At 29.0% G+C, this 16,339-nt stretch overlaps 1 protein-coding gene across 2 annotated transcripts in view; it reads left to right on the top strand.

Annotated features, from left to right (window-relative positions):
• The window catches only part of LOC126835547 (lachesin-like), a 144,271-nt gene that overhangs the window by 17,372 nt on the left and 110,560 nt on the right, over nucleotides 1-16,339 (top strand). For both annotated transcript variants that reach the window (XM_050568212.1, XM_050568214.1), the window contains exon 2: nucleotides 2,022-2,112. In XM_050568212.1, coding sequence (XP_050424169.1) covers nucleotides 2,040-2,112 — 73 coding nt within the window. In that variant the 5' untranslated portion in view covers nucleotides 2,022-2,039. The remainder of the gene's footprint in view (nucleotides 1-2,021; nucleotides 2,113-16,339) is intronic.

Below are 16,339 nucleotides of genomic sequence, written 5' to 3' on the forward strand. Positions count from 1 at the left end.
TTTTACAACATGTTATATTTTGTGTGTTCACTGAACAAACGTATACGTTATTCAAGTTGTGCAAACTAGATCATATCCCTAATAAGATTTACTATGGCGAGCATGTAAAATATTAGTACTGTTGCATGTTAGACAAACTAAGAGTTTGATTATGAACTAAACCACTTTAATACAATAGTTTACTTTTTACGAACAAGTTAAATTTTTAAACCGTAATAGACATCTATAACGTACACACTTTCGTAGGCAATAATGACTTATATTATGTGAAGTATAAATTTCAAATTCGATTGTAAATAAACTTATTAGATATGGGTATCAATAGGTATAATATGTCAACTTTTACTCAGAGTTCCTTAAGATTCAGATTAAGAGTTCCATTCGTTACATAAGATAAAAATCGTTTTACTTTATCTAATTTGGAAATATTTTTATACACTTAAATTATTCTAAATGTGTATTGTCATTTATAGTTGAATTATTATTTTATAATTTACACTGATAATTTAAAAACTTATAACAATAATTATTTAAATTATTTAATTTTAAAATGTAAAAAAGTATACTTAACCTTTGTAACTCTCTGTTTCCCCAGAAGCTACGCTAAAAGGAAGTAGTGACAATTTCCAATTTAAATTATTTTTTGTACCATTGTATTACAACCGTAATTTGCTTAAAAATAAAAAAAAAACGTTGAAAAGTTTAATTTGTTGTGTAAATAAACGATATATAAGTAAAAATTCTCAACAAAATCTGTATAATTGTGGCGCTTATTTGTTGTGTTTAAATAAACATTTTTGTTACAAAAATTCATTTCTGTTCTTAAGAGGACGTCACACACCCGTTATTTTCTACAAAAAACCCGCCTTGCGCGGATTAATTTTACAAAGGATATAATCAAAACTAAGAAACAAAATTTTTACATAATATAGACAACAACGTTGTCTGTGTTCTAGTATCACCCTTTTTTTAACATTTCAACCATTTAATGAATAATTAATTAATTAAGAAAGGACTTTTTTAAAAATGATATAGCATTGGTTGTATTAGGTATATCGAAAAAATACGGATGATGGAACACAGATAATGTTGTCATAAATAATATGTATGAATTTTTTTCCCTGACTATGTATGAAGCCTGAGAAAAATTATTCCGCGCAAAGCAGTTTTGATGGGAAAAAAATTGCAATTTATCCTACAGACATTATTGTGATAGTCTGGCAAAAAAAATGGCAATCAGCAAAGTATCCTCATTACTGTATTAATAAGTATACATTATAGTTCAAACTCTAAATTAAGATTTTTCGAAAAATTGCCTATACATTACTCCTTAGAAATGGTCGGTGTGGCGTCCTCGCTACACCGCCCATGTGTAAGAAGTAATGTATAGACGATTGTTCACAAAATCATAATTTATAGTCCATATAAACTATAGTATATAATTATTAATACACTTATAAATATTCTTTATTGACTGCCATTTTTTTCAGATTATCACAGTCATTTCTATAGAATAAATTATAATTTGTTCACATCAAAATTGCTTTGTGTAGCAAGTATGTGAGGGCACACATTAACAGTAGATTAACCTAATTTTCACAACGTTTAGAGGAGGAGTTTATCTTTGTCGTTGCATTTTAGTTTTTTGATATCTATAATTATAAATATTTTATAAGCAAATAAAAAAAAAGGAGGAAAAAATTAATCTTTACGAATAAATAATTGTGTTTAAATTATCAAAAAACTAAAAACGCTACGGCTCAGACAAAGTTCTACACTGTCCATTGAAAAAATTATAAACGGTTAATGTTAATACCGCCTTCACATACTTGTCCATCGCTAAACCATTTTTCGCGGATTAATTACGAGTGTGTAGAGTCCTCTTAATTAGTTTTCGTTGAATCAATAACAAAATATACTGATTCAATACTTAATTTGTAAAAACAATATAAAAATAGAATACTATTGATATTACAAATTTAATACGTTTATTGATTTTAATTTGTATTTTGTTGTTTCAGGATTTCAATAACTCCAGCATGCCTTATTCATATGCCGAAGCTGTTTGTTTACTTATTACTCTGAACTGTTTTCAACGCGTGACTTCTAATGGTATGTTATAATTTAATAATTATACGTTTTCATTATTTTTTTATTCTTTAATTTTATTATTTACTCGATTCGCAATCAATTTAATCGAATCAAACATATTAGTTTTTCATTCAATTGGTTGTCTATACAAAAAATACCATTTTTATTGGTAATATTTTTTCGTTATAGGTATTGTTAATCAATTATTATTATATTAATTAAATTGATAATATCTCAAATATGCATATTACCATAATAATTTTACATTCAAATCATCCTATGTAATATATTAAATATATCCAACATATTAAAATACGTATTAACGGATATTTAGGTAGGTACTTAATATTTAATGTACATAATTGAGTATTATAACAATAACAATAAGCTAAGTATATATTATAATAAAATCGAATTAAATTAAATGTCATCTGTATTTTTTGTAAATGAAGTTTAAAACTGTATACTATATAGTAAAAAAATATTATTATATTGTTATGTAGAATATTGTAAGCATGCTAGACCACTTTGTGTTAAAAAAATAACAATTATCAAAACAACAATGTGATGTGGAATTACGCTTTAAAATAAATTATCGGGGAGATTACTTTATAAATCAAATTTCAAATGTGGTACGTAATTTCGTGTAAAGAAAGAATGCACTTAGAAGTTTAATTATGCAAAGTTACATTTGTTTTAAGCGTAAATTTTTAGAGAAACGGAGCATGTCATTTGCATAATTTAATTCCGTGTAATATTCCGTTTTGCAAAATCTAAAACTTAACTCACCCAGTTTATGCAAAACTAGAATAATAATAATAATGAAAATAACAATGACAGTAATTTATTGTAGATCTAAGGCTCGAAGAAGAAAACATTTTACATAGATGGTAGGTGGCTTTAAATCATTTATAAACTTTGAATTTATATGAATTCGAAATGTTACATGTTAAGGAGGCCGCATCATGTTTTTTTACAAAAAAATATTAAATATAGGTATCAAAAAAATAAAAACGCCACCCCATAGATAAAGTTTTTCTCTACACATTGTGGGAATTTGGTAAATCTACCTCTTAAGGGGTGGAGCTAAATTATACATACTTCCCAAAGTTGAATTTTAATTTATAAAATACTTATGCATATTTTGTTGACAAATATTCTAGGTTTCTTAGGATTGCGATTTTTAATTATTTCTTTTGAAGACCTCCAAAATAATTATGATATTATTTTTGAAAATTCAGTGATATTCTTGAGTTAAATTTTAATTGATTTTAGGCATACCAAATTTTAAATCGAAAATCGCCTTCCTATAAGAAATCTAGACAATTTGTCAACAAATCCATACATACTTTAAAAATTAAAACCCAACATTGGAATGTATGTCTAATTTAGCACCGCTTATTCATGGTCTAAAACGCATGAAAACTAATTGTACTCCGACAATGATCTCGGTAGTCTATACACGTTTTCCCGATTTTTACTTTACTGTAATAATAGTATTAATATTTTAATTTTTGCGATAACCATATTGCACTACACGTTCAAAGTGGACGATGGGCCAATCAATTTAATCGACTCGACCGATTCCTACTGGTGAATAACACCTCTGGCGGAAGTCTACGCCACATATGTGTCTGAAATAGCCGCTATCTCATGTACAACAACCTCACGTGGATTAATAATAATAATAGTATAATTTCTGTACGAAAACGATTTGTCTTGTACTGTCAGAACAACGTCATAATAATGATAATAGTAATAATAAAAATAATGACAATGACGATGATAATAACAATAACAATAACAATAATAATAATAATAATAATATTATGCTACTCGCCGGTTCGAGTTTTCCCGGCGGTAACGTTTTGTCGAAAGCTCTGATGGGGCAAAACGCAGTCGTTGTCGCGCCTCCGCCTTAAGGTGAGATGGATGAGTACGGCAAACAAAAAAATATATATACGAGCGAAAAACCGAAAATGGTTAAGAACAACACCGATATCCCACAATAGTTTTTATTTCATAAATCTCAGTGCGTCTACCGTTACTTTGTATTTTATAATTCTATACACAACTGTATTCTATACAAAATCTGAAAAACAACGTTTTTCATTTTTTTTTTTTTTTACAAGCTTAAAAATCAAAATACTCGACTTAATAGTTCAATAGAGTCGAATAATATTCATTTTAATATTATTCAAAACGACCCAAAAACACTTTGATTCGAATTTCGATCAATAAGTTTGACCAATATTATACCATGTATACCATGTATACCAGTGACAAATTGTTTAGATAAATTACTTACTCACCATATAGGTCGTCTAAAATTTTATATACAAAAAATTAATATTAAATTAAAAAAGCTTTTAGAGATTTTATGCGTAATTTTCGAGTCATAATATCATAAAATGTATAGATAAATTTATTTGTAGAATAACATATAATATATAAGTTTTCAACTAATAGTTAACTTTTTTTTTTTGAAACGTGAGCATTCCAAATAAAAGTTTTCTCGAAGACATTCGTTTTTTTGTATTGTTTATGTATATATTGTAAATGTTTTTCCCAAACAACCGCCAAGCCATAAACAATACTACACAAATTATCTTCAGTTATTATACCAATTAAGCATCTTTGCAAAGTCTTAACTCAAAATCCAGAAATAAGAGAAAATACTAGCCTACATAGTACTGAGTAGTAAGTAGATTCACTGCGGGTGGCTTCCGCAATGTCTTGATATGTAATTTGGTCTTGTATATATTTGGTACGCATAACTAACTGATTAAAATTTATAATATTAAAATAAAGATTTTACGTTTCCAATTGAAAAAATGCTTACTGGATTGTCCTGACCATTTGCAGAGACTCTGTAGAAATAAATAGTAGCCCAATGTAAACATATTATAGATAACTGATGATTGAAAATAATATTTTCCATATTATGATGTCAAACATTGTACTAGACGGACCGAGAATGAAGATTTAAATACATCTTTTAACATACGCGTTTGTTTTGCCGCAAATGTCCTCCACTCTATGTAACTCATATTATTATAGTTTTATATGTATTGTAACGGCATACAGCTTTGCATACTGCCTTTGCCTGTTGTACGATGATGATTAACATTTAAAAAAACATAATGTTCATCATAAATATACTCGACTATATTATTATCTAGACGTATAATGTCAAGCATCGCAGTATAATAATATATTATAATGCAATTATTGAAGTGTCGAGGAAATACTGCTGTTGTCACAAGAATATCCTATTTATTTTCCTCGGGTAAACAAAAAAAAAAACAGTGAATGTCGAAACTCTGATTAGTGAAATACAAGCGTCTGACTGTAGTCTATGCCGCAGCGACTTTGCGTCGAAGAACATTTAAATTTGTCAGCTTAAATAAATATCGTATGTATTTGTATTATGCCTTTTTCTTTTGCAAAGTTGTTATCTTTCACATACACAAATACAAATAACAATATGTGACCGTGTTCAGAATAATGAGTATGATAATATCCAAGGAATATTCTCAACTCTTCTATACAGCGGTTAGTAAATATTTGTTTTTGTACACAAGTATATTATGCAGTGAATAAGTTTTTTTTTTTACAAAAGAAACAATCACTCTTTATACATTGTTCACGAGTACGGAAGATTCGATTTCAGTAAAATTATTTTCTGGCACATTTACATAATATGTGATATGTGTATACTGTATACTCTGATATTCGTATGGGATAAACGGCGATTAAATTTCATCTAGAACATCATACAGTCACGTCAAAAGTATAGTTGATATGAAGCAAAACTTAATAGAGTGATGTGAGTTTTTTTTTTTAGCAAAACCACCTTGAGTAAATTGAGTTTTGTTTAAACAATTACTCTGTCGAAAAAAAACACAAACAGGAGTTTTTTCCAAGTTATCCTATACAATTTATTATAATCGTTATCATCAGGTACTATAATTGTTTTAGTTTCATCCAACCTAATAGTTTAGTATAGAAATTTCAATAAATATTTATTATATGAAAATTGGTATTACTGGTAATATATTCTAAATAGTTTTAATGTAAACAGGATAACCCTTAATATTTATGTAAACAGATAGTTTACGCGGTTGGACTCATCTTGTCGGACATAAAACAAACATTACATTGGTGGCAAATATTTGTTTGTTCTGTTGATTCATTAATTTCGCTAACATCCAATGCATATAATATATCAATTGTCATCGATTTATTAGTTTAAGTACATATATGAGCAATATAAATCATGTTTAATAAAGTACATCAATAATGACAATTGGAAAATTATTTGAAAAATGGATACATTATTGGAACAGTCTCTGTGCTGATTAATTTGATTTTCAAATCTAATGTAAACAAATTATTCTCTAAATTATAATAACTCATACCCTTAATGTAACATTTTGATTGCATTTAAAATATAAACACGGATTGTGTTCGTAATTGTTGTAATATGAAATAGTAATAGCGGAACCATTTGCAATTGTTTATTGTTATATTACTTATTAATATCATGCAGGTTTAAACCTAATATTTATGTGTTGACTAATTTTAGTAAAAAATACTTGGTTTTTAATTTAAATAGTTACAACAATATTGAAAAATGGGTATAGAAATAATTGCTACTTGGTAAGAACTTGTTACTTGCTAAATGTAATTTAACGCTGTGTAATACAATTATTTACCTTACAAAAGAAACGAGTCTGACTTTGACGTAGTCTGCTTTGTTCGGGTCCTTATCATTCGTTGAATAATTCAAACAGTTCACACTTGAACAGATTCAATGTAATAGTTCGGTCTTTCAAACGATACGGGTTCATTTAAATGGTACACAAAGAGTAAAATACTTTGAAATTGTACGACAGTTGGAAGGTTATCCTAATCAAACAAATTCGTTTAAGTAGATCTTAATCGTTGTTTATTTTCCCCTTGATATGATAACATTCTAACATAATTTTTTAGATTATTTGCAATTTTTATAGTTGGATTTTTATATGGACTAGTCTCAATCGTAAACGGACTCACCTACACGTGTGTGACAAACAATGAACATGTATTTAAGATAGAGGTATGGAAATTTGGGGATAACTTAAATTTCACCAAAAATTTGGATATATATATATTAATTGATTTATTACTTTACTTTGTTAAAAGCTAATATGGGCCTCCACCTTAATAATAGTAATTATTATATCCTTTAGGAAAATAGCCCATCAATTATTGTACTGATGAGTATACTGCGTGTAAGGCATTTGACATTGGGCGATGCGCTTCATATTGTTTAAAATAAAGCTGTTTCTTTCCAAATATATTCCACTAACGCTATCGTGAAATAAATATTATTAGATTTATGTTTAGAAAATGATGATGTATGTGAAATAGTTTGATTATCGAAACGAACTTATAAGGACATCATTTTATGTAATAAATTAGAAGTATCACAAAGTTAGTAACTTTGATCGAAAAGAACGTAATTAAAGTGCGCATGATATTATATTTTGTTGGAAAAAAAATATGTAAAAATTATGCGTCATCATATTATGAGAAGATCATGAGTGATAACAGGAGCACAGTATTTTTGCAATTTACTCGACAAAAAAAAACGCATCTTTTGCTGATGTTTTTTTATTTAAGGATGTAAAAAATAAAAAGCATTAAGTGTACAAATACATGTATACCGCAGTGCAATAATGCTTTTATCGTCGCTGCCGCCGGTCTGTCAGTGTATGTCTACCACCGCCGCCGCCTCTCTCCGTAATTAATGTGTTGGGATTTTGGGGGTGTCCGGATGACCGGTCGCTGGATCGTTTAATCATAGCCAGAGCGCAAAACACGACAAATCTCGTAGATTGACCTATGGTTAACAAACATGTGTGTGCCCCTTGTTTTGCGCACGTTTTCTAATAACACGAAAAAAAACTCCACAATCACCAAACACTCTTTAAGACCTAATTGGTATTTCTTTAGCACGGCCCTTTTTGCTTCTCCGGCACTCGGCAGCACTAAGCAAGAAACTTGAAACTAACCATAATAGCATAGAACACGGTGCAACCCAGATATAATACCTATATAATAATTAATATACACCCAAGCTCCTGGATGCGAAATTTCTAAGTATCACACGCATATCATAATATCCCTTGTACAAGAACGCTGTTCAACATATCTACGTGAAATGTGTAAAGGCCGCCTTAAGTAAACTAAATAACAACGCTTTGCCTATAAACAAAAAAATGATTTGATTAGGCCGTAAGTCACGTTTAAAATTTGCTTTCTGGTTTCTATACTAAGTATGATGAAGCCATTTGTCTTCAACTGCTACTTATTGGGTTACTATAGTTATATACCACTTACTAAAATTGCAAATATTTTGATTTTTCCTTTTTTTCAAACTTTGTTATACCTTTGGCTCAAGGACGAAATATAAGATTGCGAAGATATGTTTGTTTTTAATGGAATGATTCGTATGTCTCCAAAGAAAAATGTTTAATATTAAATCCGTGTTTATTTTAACAAGATTATTTTAACAAATTTACCGGGTAGAGGTTGTAATAAAATCCTTAGTATAATGTATGTGTATGTTTGTTATAGGTTGTAACACAGACTACATAAAAACAGATAGCTCGCTCGGTAATCGGTTTGTAAATAAAAACCATGACGTCACTTGACTTCAAATGTAATCAGTGTAATTGCAGATACAAGCATAAAATTTTATAATAATATCACAGATTAACTAAAAATAAATGTTCTAATCTGTGATAATATAGTCAATTATCTTTTAAATCTTATGATTGATAAGGAGTTTGTACAATAATATAGTAAAATATCTGCACAATAGTCCATACTAATACATGCGGCCACACTGATATCTTCGCGTCTCCCTTATCAGTCTTTTCAAATAAATTCCTTTGTTTTCGGCCGAGTGAACTATCTGTTTTCATATAATCTGTGACATTAACCTTAGACGCACAGTACACACTGTGTTAAGAATAACGAAAATAAATTAGTTAAATGGGTAAGAGAGATTAATATAGGAAGATTTAGAGATAACGGCAGAGTGAATAATGTTGATGAATCTGTAGATGTTATAAATATAATAGCACAAACGTGTGTGGGTTAAATGCTGATGGATAGGAATTTATGAAGAGAAATTGTATTGGAGAAGGTAAGAGAAAACTTTGTTAGCTGAATAAAGAGGTAAGAAAATAGTACAAAATACAACACGAGTAATTAAAAATATTTGCGGACTTAATGTTTCAAATGGTTTTTAATTACGTAATAGTCGAGTGCGACATTTTCTTGCTGCATTATGAACCAGTGGGCTGAAGTTATTTTTGATAGTATTTTTCAATTAAAAACTTGAGTAAATATGACAAGAGATCTCCATTTTTAAAACTCATTAAATTGGCCAAAAGGTTTTTATAAGGTTTCATTTCTTATTCATTTAAAATATTTTTGTGTAAACAAATATATATTATGTTTATATTATGTATTTATAATTGGTATTGAAAATTAACTTTAAATTTTATAAGCACTTTGATATTGTATTATGATTTTTCTCGTAGAAAGTTATGGACAATTATAATCACCTAATTAACTCTAAATATTTCTATTAATAACTCGAAAATTATATAGAATAAAATATGTGTTAAATAGTTGTACATTTTTTAGCGTGCAAGCAAATATATTAAATGCTGTAAAACACTAACAAACTATTTATGATATTAAAATCTGCGTCAATATAATATTCAAGTCTTTTAAAGTTCACCATAACGTATAATGTTCTGACAGGTTTACAATCTCTGCTGGTGTTTTATAATGTAGCTACATTGTACTTGTCTTATGTTATGTTTTCCACGATGTTGGTCTGCCAACAAATGAAACTACAATTCTATGTATGGCTTATGCAAACGATCCCGCTTTAGTACCAGCATCTAATGATTCCTCTACTCTAGCGTTCACCTAAAATCTCCTTTGGATAATTCGCACAATAATACACAAAATGGATAATCAACATTCACCAGACAAGTTCACTCTTACGCTTTTACATTATTCTGTTCTATGCTTTACTACTTAACTGTAACAATCAACTAATACAAAACACATCTTAAGTAAAATCGGATTGGGCTCGACGTTGTACTATCTTATAAAGCTTTTATATTAAAGCCTTTATCGCTTATAAATGATTCCACCATTTATCTAAGGGTCTATGATGTACGTTAATAAAATAAATATATTTTTATCTTTGCGAACTACCTGTCTGTGGACTGTGCGCATTTACAAGGCAACAGTCAACACACCCAACGAAACTTAAACAATTTTTTAGAAATAGGTACTTCTTCTCAAAGTAACTCTCATGGTAACTCCAATCAACTTGCATCGTATGATATAAGTTGTTTTTTTACTGTTATTTATTTACATAGCTAAACAAATTTTTAATTTTTAGTTCAACAAAATGTTTAGTAATTTAAAAAAAACATTACACTTTAAACACATTATTTGAAACAAATACTTCAACGTCCCACTGAAGTTAGAAAAGACAATTTTAAAACTTCTATTGAAATTATAACAATTTGAAATTATATAGTGATTTAAGTGTGTCAATTAGTTTAATTTAAACACAGTTACATAAGCTGATAAAAGCTACACTTGTGTATATTAGAATAAGTTAAGTTACTATGTGAAGAAATTATGTTATGCAAAGCGGTATGCTGGTTTTGCTTACGTTTTTTTTTCATCCGTTGTATGAATATGATAAAGAAGTACCTGTCAAGTGGTAATTGAGTTTTTAACAAAGATTCCTTTTAATATAAAAAATAATAACATTTTCTAGAAATTTAAATAATACCAGAGTATACAGCATTTTGTGACCAGAGTTGTGAAAATTCTTATTCGAGTAAAACGTTATTTGACTATAATCTATTTACAATTTATTAAAATAAAAAAATAATTTGAATAATTATTTTGAAAATGAATCGAATGAAAACTTGTTTTATACAAAATAATGGTTTAAAAAATAATTACTCAATAAACCACTTACAAACTATTAAATAATATAATATGCTTAAAAAATATCTGAATAATTATTTCTTAAACTATTATAATAAAAAATTATTCGAATAAAGAATTTTTCGAATTTCTTTTACATAAATAATGTGTTCTTTAGATGATTACCTATAGATAACGATTTATTCGGATGTTGAAAAACTCTGATTGTAGCAAGTAAATCGGATAAAACATGCTTTATAGGGTCTGATTCGTATACCATTGTACTACGGGCATTGCACGAACAAATATTACGCAGCACAGAAACAGTTCGTTTGATTCAATCCAATGACTTAGTAGATCTAGTATATATATTTTATTTATCTTGCTTCCAAAACTTTAATTTGTTATTGGTTAAAACTTACTTATAAGTAAATATATTTTTTAAGTAGGTATTAAAATTACATTACATAGGTATTATATAAGGATATTATATTTGTTAACTATAAAAAAAATCATACTTAAATGTTTAAAAAAAAAAGTGTCACTGAATTAATTTAGAAAAACTAGGTCATCACATCCGAAATAATAATCTAAAGTAATGTACTCGATATTAATCTGTTAAAATCAATGGAAACTTAAGTACCTACAGTTACTACATAGTTAATACTAATTTGACCGGTCGCCGTTTGATACAAGGACAATCGACAGTTGACAACCTGGTTGACCATTAATGTTATGAAAATGAATTATTAAGGTTCAGATATAGTGAGTTGCTTAAGTGACTGACTTGAAATTAAAAAGCACACATTTCATCATAAGAATAGTTTTGTATTTCCCAATCTACAAAATAACAAAAAAACGGGAATTTGTATTATCCAAAAACTTTTTGGGAAAAAGTTCTTTTTAGAATACGAATGAAACCCGTGTGATTTTTGTCTTGTTTAGCATTCAAACGACTTTGTCTATAGAGAAAAAGTCGGATTAACAATTTAAAGATTTTTCCATAATGATATTATAGGCATTAAAAATATATTTGACTTAATTTTTGTGTGTATGTGTTAATCTAATACATATTCAAATTTTCTGTTTCCTAATTTCTAGTTAGGTGAAATATAATGAATATTGGTGGAAGGGTGGAAGGATGTTTGTACTAGTTTTTTTTTTATACCGAGTCTCATCATAAGTACAATTCATAAAACAATATGCATAATTTGGGGTTATTAAAAATATTCATGATATAACACAATAAATATTAATTTACTTATTTTATTCCTTAATTTTCAATTTTTTTAATTTATCATTATTTCGTTATTTACTGGAAATTATTTTTCGTCATTCTATTTGTGGTGAAATCGAGTTTTCAAAACTTTCTCGATATTTCAGCTTTAATCTTTTTTTATAACAAGTCAAATAACTCGATATTTTTATCACGCTCTTTCTTTTCCTGCACAAATGTAGCATCAATAATTCAACTGCCCAACTAACTAATTTTTCATTTTATCCGACATTGTAATACCACAACATAACTCAAAGGTCTAAAGTCTAAACGGTACATTAAATGTATGAAAACAAAATGTGTATGTAGAAAATCATAATAAGACTGGAATAAAAACACTTTAAATAGGCTATAAATAACTGTTGTAACAGTTGAACGTTAATTTATAACGAGCATACAACTTCCGTTTTAGCACTCTGGTGGTGAACGTTACGAGTAATTTTAAGAAACACACCTCAGTGATTTATATAAACTTCAGTTTGAAGTATTATCGTTTACATTGTCTTATATCCGGCACACGTAATGTCAATAAAAATAAATAAATGAAGCGGAATAATAACGATAATCATAAAAATGGTAATAAGGGTTTTCTAGGATATATATATATATGACTAGAGGGTACAGAAGAATATTTTGTCTATTCGCAAATCACCCGCTCGCGAAGGATTAAGTTAACACTTCCTTTTATTCGTGGTCGGAACTGCCGACAGATGAGAAGACTAAATTCCATATGAATAATTCAAAAGCACCTCCACGGCCTTCGAATACTTCCGGGGCATTAATATTTCCGGATAAAAAAAGCATACACACTCGCAGGCGCGCACAAGTACCCGTTCGCCATCCCTATGTCATTATCGAGACGGATATTCGTTCTGAAGGTGGTAACAGAAACCAATCGACTCGTTTCAGTAGTTTTTCTTTGACCGCAACCAATACCGTCGATGGGAACATTGACATAAACACCGTCTTATGGGCCTCGTACATCAGTTTTATGACATACGTGCCCTTAGCTTGACCTAATCCTTCATGTACACATAATACAGACTACCGAATATGTGTGTTTTGTGAGGTTTTAAGTTTAAAAACACGGATTTTCTTTAATTTCCATAATTCGGTACGCTATAATGTTGAAAAATTATGAACTTAAAGATGAGTTGCAAAAATATTTTATTTGCAATAAGGATTGACTGTTAATTTATAGGCATCGAACACTAACTAGTCTATTTCTATCCTAACACAGTGTTATCAAAAATCTAAAAATTAAAAAAAAAAAATATATATATATATATATATATGGTAGATTCTTCTTAAACCCCATTATAAAAATTACTAAGAAGTTTTAAATCCAAATAAAAACATATATTTTTTTAGTTTAGTGCAAATATTTTAATATATTTATGTTGTTATGAATATTTTTGAATGGTTTTTTCTTAAAACATTCTTAACAGACTATAATTTCCTTAAAAATACGATAATCATATTAAAAACTATAATAATTCATTTAGAAAGTAACTATGACTTCTATGTTAACTTACACTTTACAAAATATTTATAATACATAGATAAACGCTATAAATAATAAATATAAACATTAGAAACTAATTCTGTCCAAATTATAAATATTTTTTTTTTAAATAAAATAATAAGATGTATCAGGTATATTTGTTAGTTTATACTTATATTTTTTTTTTATAAAATATATTTTTATTGCTTATATAAAAGAAGTTCTTCTTATAATGTCAACATTTATATTATGATAAATATATATATTTTTTAACTATATAAAAAACATGTTTGTCATTACAATTTTTAACTGAGATTTCAAAGTGTCTGTAAAAGTTATTTAAAATATTGACATCGTCTAGAATTTCTTTGTAATTATATTTTTAATTTTGTGAAGAATATAAAAAGTGTGCGCGCTTGACAAATTAATAAATTTTTGTCTTATATTTTAATGTTGAAACACATGATATTATACAGCTGTCCCGGTTAAATGTGTTTGAACGTCAAATGTATGTTACAAAAAGTATAATGTATACAACTTTAACTCATAATATAATAACTGTAACAACAACAACAAAAAAAGTATTTATGTTTATAATATACTATGCCTTATCCGATTATCTGCCATACAGCATCACAGCGTATCACGGTCCTATTATTCGGGTAAGCCATTTTAGCCGAAAATGCGACATATTTTCAGGGTAACTCATTAGAACAGATCCTTGGGTCAGAGTAACATATTTATTCAACATAAGCCCTTAGAGTTTCATAGCGATTATTATTAAAACCGCAATATCCCGCGGGGTCGTTAGCAAGCCAAAAATGTTTGTAATTGCAAACTGGACGCTCACGCACATTGTCTGGCGCTGTAATCCTATCAAGCGGCCAAATAAAAACCCGTGAAAATTACCAAATATTTATCGTCAGACAGTTGACACCCCTCGTAACTTCGCAGTAAAAAAAAACACACACACACACACACACACACACACTCACACACCGCGTACTGTAAATCCGTTGAAACGTCGAGGTCACCCTGGAAATACGAGTAAAACGACTCGATTACTGTATCCGGGGGAAAACTTTTACACGCACTGGTGTACGGGGGATGAAAAATTATCATTGTCAAACGCGCGTGTTCTGAGCAGGGCGATTTTTATGTTAGGTACATTTTTCAGCTGGACTCTGGCCAATGTACGAGAGCCCCATAAAACACGGCGGCCACACAAACAATGAACCTATGTGGAGCAACTCGCAGGATGGGGTGTATGTGTATGTGCAGCAGAGAAGGCGAGCGAGGGATGGGGGGGGGGAGTAGGGAAAATGACACTCTACGAGCAAAAATCTTGTATCATAAGCGATTTCGTGTTATTGTTTGTTCGGTGCGGTATGCGGTAGTTCCCGAAGGAGAACACGACGTTGGCGTTACACGTTCTTGGTAACAAACACAAACATAAGTAGGCTTCCTTGAGTATGTCGAGGAGTACAGCTGACGGTTAACGCCAACCTGATGTACGCTGTACAACGAGCACACGGTTCAAATGCAAGTACTTTTGTCGGTTCCTCGTCATGCACCGTATGAGAGTTAAAGCTCCGTTGAAGCAAAATCTTCATCACCGATAACCACAATTTGACTGAATCTTTTAGTGGAAAATAACATCCTGACAGGTTCATCGAAATTTTGATTTTAAAGTTAAACGTATATTTTGTGTAACACAAGAAGTTGTGTTTACAAAATACTACATTGACAGTAAGTAATTGACTATACAATATTCGCCCACTTACCGATATATTTTCTAAGAATGAGTTCTTATGTTAACTTTTCTCGTGAAAAATATCTTCTATATCAAAAATGTATTCAACACTTTTGTGAGGAACAAAAATAAAATATTTATACTGTTACGAGCATTGTACGGTACTGTAACGATATATCAGTATATTTTTTATTTTTATAACACCTTTTATAATTGTATACAAAAACGGTATGAAATAAGTATTTTATTGTGACGACAGATAAAAAAATTGTAAAATAACTTAAACTACATAATACCGGGTTGCATAATTATTTACTGAATATGTAACGAAACTTTAAAATGCAGGGGATATTAAACATTAGAAAATTGGTCGGTCTAATAAAAATATGTAAATAAACGCATTGGTTAAACTATAATGAGTAATTATTAGTTAAGTAAATAAGACTATTTTTTCGGTAGTCAATTTATTTTTCGGACTTTATAGCATCCTTGACAACAATTTAAAAAATCGAAAAAATGTTTTCATCTAAACATAGCTACGCAGAGTTCGTTTCACTCAGTTCACATTGGGTTTAGATAAAAAACACCTAAAATAAAATAGAAAGATGACATTTCGAAGACAATGTCATATCCAATTTCGAAAATAATAACGTATAAAAAAGTAATAGTTTTTTTTTTAAAAGTAAAACAATGT

This window comes from Adelges cooleyi, unplaced genomic scaffold (assembly GCF_023614345.1).
Source record: "Adelges cooleyi isolate 19-005CV unplaced genomic scaffold, UGA_ACOO_1.1 ACOO_flye_CR_arks_rails_tigmint_CR_PRNA_23, whole genome shotgun sequence".
In the NCBI taxonomy this organism is placed as follows: Eukaryota; Metazoa; Arthropoda; class Insecta; order Hemiptera; family Adelgidae; genus Adelges; species Adelges cooleyi.